The sequence below is a fragment of the Rhinopithecus bieti genome, unplaced genomic scaffold (assembly GCF_001698545.2).
Source record: "Rhinopithecus bieti isolate Rb0 unplaced genomic scaffold, ASM169854v2 scaffold_12605, whole genome shotgun sequence".
Taxonomy (NCBI): domain Eukaryota; kingdom Metazoa; phylum Chordata; class Mammalia; order Primates; family Cercopithecidae; genus Rhinopithecus; species Rhinopithecus bieti.
This window is the reverse complement of record NW_016807279.1, coordinates 713446-723079: the sequence shown is the minus strand read 5'-3', so window position 1 is coordinate 723079 and position 9634 is coordinate 713446. Positions and strand designations below refer to the sequence as shown.

Sequence of the window (9634 nt, the reverse complement as noted above, 5' to 3'; positions counted from 1 at the left end):
TCTCAAAAAAAAAAAAAAAAAAAAAAAGGAAAGAAAAGTACATGAATAGACATTTCTCAAAAGAATACAACAAATGGCCAAAAAGTATTCGAATAAAATGGTCAACATCCCTAATCATCAGCAAAATGCAAATAAAAACTACAATGAGGTTTCATCTCACCTAGGTTAGAATGGCTATTATCAGAAAGACAGAAAATCAAATACTGGCAAAGATGCAAAGGAACTTTTATCACTGTTGCTAGGAATGCAAATTAGTACAGTCATTATAAGGAACATTATGGAAATTCCTCAAAAAATAATGAAATTACTATATGACCCAGCAATCCCACTACTGAGATACCTCCGAATGAAAGACCAATGTGGCAAAGAGATGTTTGCACTCCTATAAATACTGCACGATCTCACTAATATGTGGAATCTAAAAAGGTTAATAGAAGTAGAAAGTAAAATAGTGATTGTCAGTGGCTGGAAAGGGTAGGCGGGGGTGGAAAGGGGTGGAGAGGGGTCAATGAGTGCACAGTTGCAGACAGGAAGAATAAGTTTGGTATTCTATTACATAATAGAGTGACCATAGCTAATAATAATTATGTCTCAAGAAAGCTAGAAGGATTTTGATTGTTATCACCAAGAAATGATAACTAACTTATTAGAAAGAAATGTGTTTAAAGTGATAAATGTGCTAAATACCCTGATTTGCTCATGATGTAATATATACGTATATCAAAACATCACACTGTACCCAATAAATATATGGAACTATTATGTACCAATTGTATATTTTAAAATTAAACTTTTTAACAAACATATGCCTTTACTACAGGACTAGCAAAATGAGTTTAAAAAATGGACAGGTTTGAGAGACAGAAAGTAGAATAGTCAATCAATGTTTATCCCTTGTGCTGGGTGAGTGCTGGCCAAAAGAAGAAATGAAAGAGTTCAAGTTGATTCCAGTTCCTGGCTTAAATTACTGAGTAATTGGAGTGTCATACCCCTTAGATTGTGGGAGTGATGCAGGGAGATCACTCCTGAGAATTGTCAGCCTTTTAGCTAATACAAGGAGCTTAATTTGAGTTTTATTGAGTTTTATTGAGTTTGAGGTCCCTGGGGAACATCCAAGTAGAAACATCAAAAGGAAAAGGGCATATTGTCCTTGTTTTATACTTTTATCCACCCATAAAGATTATTAACTCAAAAAAAGCATTGGAGTGTAATGCCATGCTGCCCAATATTATGATATGATGGAAACAGTCTCTATCAACATGTGCTACTAATCACACTTTGAACGCTTGAAATGTGGCTAATAAGATTAAGAAACTAAAATTTTAATTTTAATTTAAATACCTATGTGTAGCTAATGGTTCTCATATTTGGCTGTGCAGGCATAGAAAGATTTAGTTACATTCATATTATTCTGCTTGCTGAGGGGGAAAAGTAGGTCAATTTATTTTAGAAACATATCACTAAATGTAGAATTTAAACAGTGATGGATTTATCAGTGAGCTCAACTAAGACACCTCATATGTCCCTTAAGATGTGAAAGACCCATTATAGTGTAAGTGATGCTAACTTGTTTGTTCCCTCCTACCCCCTCCCGACACACTTTGAATGTATGGTTTTGCTGTTACTGAGGAAAATGATAATGACATAACTAATCTGTTTTTGTTACAGCCAATAGCTGCCAGTATCAAGATCTCCTAAGTAACTGTGATTCCTTGAAGAATACAGCTGGCTGTGAACATGAGTTGCTCAAGGAAAAGTGCAAGGCTACTTGCCTATGTGAGAACAAAATTTACTAATTTGCCTAGTGAGCATTTTGCAGGACTACATGGATAAGGGCTGCATCATTTAATTGACACATACCAGGGGAAATTGTATGTATGTTATTACAAATTTGATTTCAAAGAGCAATGCATCTTCTCCTAGATTCAAAGAGCAATGCATCTTCTCCCGGATCGTCACAGAAATCACTTTCAGGCAATGATTTACAAAAGTAGCATAGTATATGACGACAACTACGAACTCTGACATAAATTTAGTGCTTTATAATGAACTGAATCAGATTGAGGATTTTGAAAACTGTATAATCATAGGATTTAGGTCACTAGGCCTTTGGATCAAAATAGTGAGTTACATATAACCTGAAACATGCTGAAGAAGACTGTAACATCATTGCCATTCCTACTACCTGAGTTTTTACCTGCATAAACAATAAATTCAAAGCTTTACATCTGCATTTGTCTTATGACCTTTCTTTTAAACAAAAGTAATCAGCTTTTCAAACAAAGAACTTTTCTAGCAACCATATGATATGATTCTTATGCCATGTTTTATACCATTCATAATTAACTCCAGCTAGATTCATCTGAGATAAATGATAAAACAACTATTTTCAAAATAGTTGTCTATAAAGTTAAATTTTAACAAAAAATGAATCAGTTCTACTCTTATTTGCTTTCTCCTTTCTGATATTTTGATCTCCCTACTGGTTTAGTTTATTTTTTTAAGCCAACAAAAAGAGGACACAATTCAACCAAATATACAAATATAGCTTTCCAAGAAAACAAACAAGTGGAATAATCAGTATTAGATTGATAACAACAGGGTAAAGTAAGCCCACTTTATAGATGAGAAAACATATACTAAAACCCTTTTTAAAAGTGAAAAAGTTACTGAAAATCAGAAAGTAGATCTGGCTAGACAGATGGTGAAATAGCATGAGCTACTAATGCCTGCAGGATTAAACAGATTATCGGAATCATCTTATAGCCATTAAGGAAATTGAATTAATAATCTTAAAGCTTCCAAAAAGGGAGTTTCTAGGCCCCCAAATGGTTTCACCATGTGATTCTGCCAAATACTTAAAAGAATAATTAATAGCAATTTTACAGTTTCTTCCAGAAAATTAAATGGGAGAAAATACGTCTTAATTCAGTCTTTAAGACCAGTATTATTTTGGTACTAAAGCTAAGGACATTTCAACAGAAAGCATACATAGAGATCTATTGCTATCATGAGCATAGATGGAAAAATTTTAAACGAACATTTAGTAAATGTTTCAGGAATATAGTAAAAGGAAAATATACCCTGACCCAGACTTGAAACAAATTACTAGAATAAATCAAAAATTATGCTGTGTCTAGAAGATAAATTGCCTATTACAGAGTATATCAATTGTATATATAGCTCCCCCCGAATTTCTTTGGAAATTGATTTTTCCACAAGATTAGCATTTCTTCATCCTAATCTTAATAATTCAAGTGTCTCACAAACTATGTTTTAAAATATTTAAGCCTATTTTAGGGGAGAAAAGGAATATTTATTTTTGTAACTGCAAGAGCACTGAGGTACAGTGACAATGTGGGAGAGAAGCAAACAGAATATTCCACTTGAGTGGTTCTCATATGAAGCACCCCATTATTGAGGTGGCATTTGAAAACTTTTAAATACAAAGTTTTCTTTAGAATTTTAAGATTAGAGTTAGCTTTGTGGGTGGAAGATCTGATCTGGTCCTTTACAGAACTGACTAAAAAATAACCCTTATGAATGATTTTGGGTAGTGGGAAAATCTTTGCTAGTCTCATAGCATTCTTAAAATGTATCTAACTCTAGTGACTGGTTAAAAAAAAAAACAACAACCCTCCATACTAGAATCTTTAAAATTTAATTGCTAATTAAGAGTTACACTCAAAACACTTTTCTCCCACTAAACTGAACAGTTGTTTTAGTAATGTGTGTTTTGTCTTACATAATCGAATTTTATCACTAAGCTTACCTTCATTCTACAATAATAATAGCGAATTTTAGATACTGTATAGTTAATTTTCAAAATGTTAATGATGATGATTTTAATATATAGTTTTTTAACCCACGAAAATGTCCAAATCTAAACTAAAATGTCTTCAGAAATACCCCAAATACCCACAAACATTTGACTTTATAAATTCTGCTGAATCTTTTCCAAAATGAACATTTTCAGTGAACATTATGATATCATTGCTAACTCAAGTTCCTCCTTCATTTGGTCACATATTAACTATTCATCTGTGTTTCCTTCTATATTCATGCACCCATAATTCATTGATTTCTGACATTTGATTGTGCCTCAGCCTATTTATTTTCATACTTCCTGACTTTTGTTTATCTTAGTTTTTCTTACTCAATCTGGTCAGAATCGTATTTAATTTTAATTTCAGTTCAATGTTTCATGTGAAATGACTCCTTCCTCTTGGATCACACAGGATTTGTTTTGGTTTCTTTTGTGAAAACCTGCTTTCTCTATTAAATATTAAGTTACCCCAGGAGAAACCTGTGACTATTTATTCCTATGGCTTGTAGTGCATGCACAATGTGGTATGCATATGGTAGGCTATCATTCAGTATTTACCACATGAATACAAATGACTTTATCATCAATTCTGTTCTCAATCAGGTATTGACTAAATAGGAGACAAGATACATAAGGGTACAGAATACTAAGACTAACTTTTTTGATAAGCAAACAACATAAGTTTTACATTAGGAAAATTCATAACTATGTTTCCAAATGCAAATTCTCTTTAAATTGCTGACTGATAGTTATTAATTCCAATAAAGCAGATATGGAAATTTTAAAGATAGAAGATGCTCTTATAAACAGCTGAGAATTTATTTAATATACTCATTTTTGTCTTCTGCTTTGAAAACCCTCACACTCTCCTCTAACTTGGTTTCTCTCTGGAAAGAGCGATATGGAAGAGGGTGAATTTATCACCTTTTGTTAAAATTATGAGGAAAGGGGATTCTGATTGGAACTTAGATTAACCCATACTATTAAGTTCCTCCATTTACTCAGAGTATACTTCATGTTCTTAGAAAACATTTGATAATATTTTAATGTTTCCCCATGTACATTTTGTTCCTTTAAAAAAAATTATTCCTAAAATGTAAAAGTTATGAAATAAATTTTAATGATTAAAGGGTTATTGCTATTATTTTAAAAAAATTTTATACCTATTTTATATCCAGTCACCTCATTAAACTAATTAGTTTTAGTAATATTTGAGCTGTTTAAATAATCTGTTATTTAAAATACCACTTGGCATATAATGAGTGATTAATAAACAATGTTATTATCATCCAAGACTGTGCTGTATCCCAGTAAAATAGATTAATAACTCAGTGCCATTTTATAGCATTAAATGCATATAAGCAAGGAAATAATAAAAACATAAGTAATTATAGCCCAATATGATAAATACCATACTAGAGGTATATATTAATTTGATTTTCACTGGGAAGTTTTGATGTCTGTAATATAATTTTAAATATTCTAGTATAAAAGGGGCTGTCTAAATACATGTGTTGGTTTTAAATTATGCTTTAGGAATAGTCATTTTCTTTCATCAGAAATTCATAATCCAGGTTGGGCGCAGTGGCTCACACCTGTAATCCCAGCACTTTGGGAGTCCAAGGAGGGCAGATCACCTGAGGTCAGGAGTTCAAGACCAGCCTGATCAACATTGTGAATCCTCATCTCTACTATAAATACAAAAATTAGCTGGGCATCGTGGCGGGTGCCTGTAGTCCCAGCTACTTGGAAGTAGGCTGAGGCAGGAGAATCACTTAAACCTGGGAGGTGGAGGTGGCAGTGAGCTGAGACGACGCCATTGCACTCCAGCCTGGGCAACAAGAGTAAAACTCAGTCTCAAAAAAACTGAAAAGAAAGAAAAAAAAAAGAGAGAGAAAATCATAATCCAGGGTGTACAGCTAGTGTTTACTCAAAACAAACTATAAAGATAATGTAACTGCTACAAATATGTCAACTAATAATACCTTAATCAATATGAGACTTTTAAATGAAAATAATGAGATTCAAAATGAATTTTATGAAAATAATGTAATGTAAAGCAGTCATTTTGGAAAGGGGCCCTCAACATAGACACTAATGGTATTCAAAATATTCTACAAAATTTAGAGGCAATCCCCACTCAATAGGTAACGTTGACAGAGTAAGGTCTGTTTTCATAATATTTTCTCATCACAATATAATGGCTTTTTGGCCTATTCCTCAAAGCCCAATTAGTTGCCAGCTAGGTTGCTAGTAAATGCTCAGTGAATCATTTGTGGCAGATAATGGTTTAATGCATTCTCCTAATTAAAAAAAATTATTTTTATTTTGATTTTATTTGCATTTATATTCTGTATATTTCCCAGTTAAGTAGCCTTAAAAAATAAAAAATAAATAAAAAAGAAACATCTTTATCTTAAAGCCTTCTAGTATTAACAGAGGAAGCACTGCATAACACAAAAACAAACATGCTTTTCTAAATACAAGGAAAACTGAATCCTGTTCAAGCTTTTCTCCAACTGTAAATACACACGTCACTTAATTTTTCAGAACCATGGTTTTGTTAATTTGTTTTAAAGATGTAAAATTAAAAGTGAAAAGTCAGACTTTGCTTAAGACTCATCCATTGCAGGTTGACCTCCCAGAAATGGGACTAATTCCCTTCAAAGCTCCATGGCAACAAGCTATGGCCCAGTGATTGAGACAGTGTCTCAAAACTTGAACATCAGTCCCTCAGCATATCAAAGGAAGGGCTGGTATTTCCCCAGTCATGAACACAGGTGTGCCTAATACTGTTACTTGTTACACCATAAGACTTTAACCATCTGGCTTAGATCCCAGGCCTCTGCCACATCAGGGGAGGGGTAACTGTCCCCCAAGCCTGCCCCAAACCAGAAAGCAGAAGTACCACAATGAAACTGAAGCAAGGTTCATTTCACTTCTGAATCCCAGCCCCTGAGTACATGAGAGGAGAAATCCATGTTCTGTGATCATGAAACCGAAAGGCTCCAGGGCTCAAGGACAGAAATCTCTAACAGTCTAATGTCTGAACCTACTGTATCTCTTCATACTGACCTAAATGGTAATGGACAACAGATTAACCATCTGACCCCAACTCTATGAATTTTTCCCAGTAATCACTACTCTAGCAGTTCTGGCATGCGTACTGTGTGGTCATTTGCGGTTGTTTGCATGACAAGAGTTTTGTACTAGAACACCACATTTCAAGATTCTAAGAATGAAAAATTTCTGCATAGAAAATTTAGAACCTCAACGTGATGCTTCCAGTGATGTCAAAGATCAGGAAGAGTTAGATAATATTACTCCTGGCAGAAAGTGATGTAAGAAAAAGAAATTATTAGTAGCTTCAGAATGATTCATGCTTTATCAACATTTATACTAAATATGCTAGTTCACATTTATTTATTGAATATGCTCATTAATTCAACGTATTTCACTTAATTGCATTTTTTGTTAAGTATAAGATTAAAATTAAAATGTTAGGCTTTAATTTAGACATTACTGATAATTGTATTTAAAAATTAAAGGGTTTTATTGGTATTTTCATTTGAAACCAGAGAGGGAAATTCGGCAATATCTAACAAAGCTGCATGTGCATTTATCCTTTAATCTACCAGTCCTTTAGAAATGATCATTAATTCGCTTCTAGCAATTGCATATTGTTGTTCCAAGAATTTGGAAATATATATGCTCAAGATTATTAAAATATTATTTGTATTGGAAATAATCTATACATACACAAAATTTGGTTAAGCGAACTATAGCACATCCACACAATTGATTATTGTGCAGCTTTTAAAATTAATAATGATATTTATGAGCTGATTTGGACTTATCTTAAGGATACATTACTAAATGAAAGACAGCAAAGTGCAAAGCATTTTATAGTATTCTACTTTTGTATTAAAAAATGATAAATACAAAAAATATATAGCTTCACATTTTTGCAAACTGTGTATACAACGTAGAGTATACTAGAAAGTAATGAGTCTAGTATACTGTGGGTGGCTGAGAATGGGGTGGGCTGGATGAAGTATGACAATGGTGTAAGAAAAAATGGTTGGGAGGAGTGATACTTCTCTGGGTATTCCTCTTTGTATAGGTTCGGCTTGTGAATTATATTAATGTCTTACATACTCATTCAAATAAAGTATAATTAATGTAATTAAGAGGTGGGGGAAAGTCCGAAAATGGGATAGAAACAAAAAACAAACTATATTTCAAATAAATAATCACAATAAAAAGTGGGGGGAAAAAGAGCCAACCTAACGAATATTATAATGCCATATTCCTTCTAGGTAAAGATAAAAACTGCAAACAAATGTTTGACTCCAATTAATAAAGTTGTGTTTATTTTTACCACAGACACACGAGTTAGCAGTTCTGAAACTGACTATATATTTTATGACTGAACAAATGAATAAGTACATTATGGATAATGAGAACCAGGTTTCTCACTTTTGGAGAAGGGATTTAAACATGAGAAAAGAGAATGTGGGAGTAAACCCTGTGGTGTTCTATTGAAATTGGTGGTATCAGTATGAATTTATGGTTTTTAATATATAGAGATAAACAGAGCTGTCAGGGAAATATCAGTGAACAAAGTGAATCCCTGCCTTCATCAGCTGATAATTTTAGAAGTAGGAAATAAGGACATAAACACTCCCAGTCACTACAGAGACAACCTTTCCTCACAATCATAAAAAGATTCATAAAATGATACAATGTAACACCAAAGGGCGGAAATGCTGTCTTAGGACTTTCAAATGGAACACGGTGTGACTTTAAGTTAGACGAAATTTCAGAAAACACCATTTCATGCTGCTCATATGAAGTGTCCATCTTTCTCACTGCAGCATTGGTGGCCAGTGGCAAAGGCAGTGGGGGTTGATGAGGCAATGGCAGCCATTGGAGGCATCTGTGGAGCCCAAAAGAGAAACTCATTTGTGAGACCTGGAACTACTGGCAGTGTGCTCACCAACCACAGATCAAAAATAGTAGGAAAAAAAAAAAATACTATACAGATGGTTGCATATGTATTGAACATGCACGGACTTTTTTCTTGTCACTATTCCCTTAAAAATACAATATAACAACTATTTTTATAGGATTTAAATTGTATCTGGTATTATAAGTAATTAAGTAATCTAGCGATGTTTTAAAGTATGTAGGAGGCTGTGTGTAGGTCAGAGCAAATGCTACACCATTTTATATAAAGGACTTGAGCTTCAGTGGAGTTTGGTATCTTCAAAGGGTCCTAGAACAAATTCCCCATTGCTACTGAAGGATGATTATATTCATTTTTGCACTTTATCCTCCCAATATTCCTTTCCCTGCATTTTACAGATGAGGAAACAAGGATAGGAAGATTAAGTACTTTGCCCAGATACAATCAGCCGATGAACATCAAAGCATGGACTAAATACAGATATAGTAGGACTCAAAGTCTTATACTTTTAAGCGCTACCACAATTCTGTTTCCTGATGAAAACTAAAATTAACTCATAGCTTGAATTAAAATATATTCAAACTGGACATTTAATTTGAAAAGAAATATTTCCTTTATATAAAGCTCGTAGGTAGATTACTTGTTCTATATTCATGCAAATGTGTTCACTTTTGACAATGTGACATTTAAAACCTTTAGTTCAATGGTAGTCAGGCTTAAAACATGTCTTCATAAATTACATAGTGACTTAGTCCTATTAACTTCTGTGTATGTGTGTGTGTATATATATATATACAAATATATATATATTCAAAAAATATATATATAGAAAATATATA

At 33.1% G+C, this 9634-nt stretch overlaps 1 protein-coding gene across 3 annotated transcripts in view; it reads left to right on the top strand.

Moving 5' to 3' along the window:
• CRISP2 (cysteine rich secretory protein 2) overlaps positions 1-2233 on the top strand; it is a 31385-nt gene extending 29152 nt beyond the window's left edge. For all 3 annotated transcript variants that reach the window (XM_017881107.1, XM_017881106.1, XM_017881108.1), the window contains exon 10: positions 1669-2233. In XM_017881107.1, coding sequence (XP_017736596.1) covers positions 1669-1796 — 128 coding nt within the window. In that variant the 3' untranslated portion in view covers positions 1797-2233. The remainder of the gene's footprint in view (positions 1-1668) is intronic.
• Positions 2234-9634: the final 7401 nt, after the last annotated feature.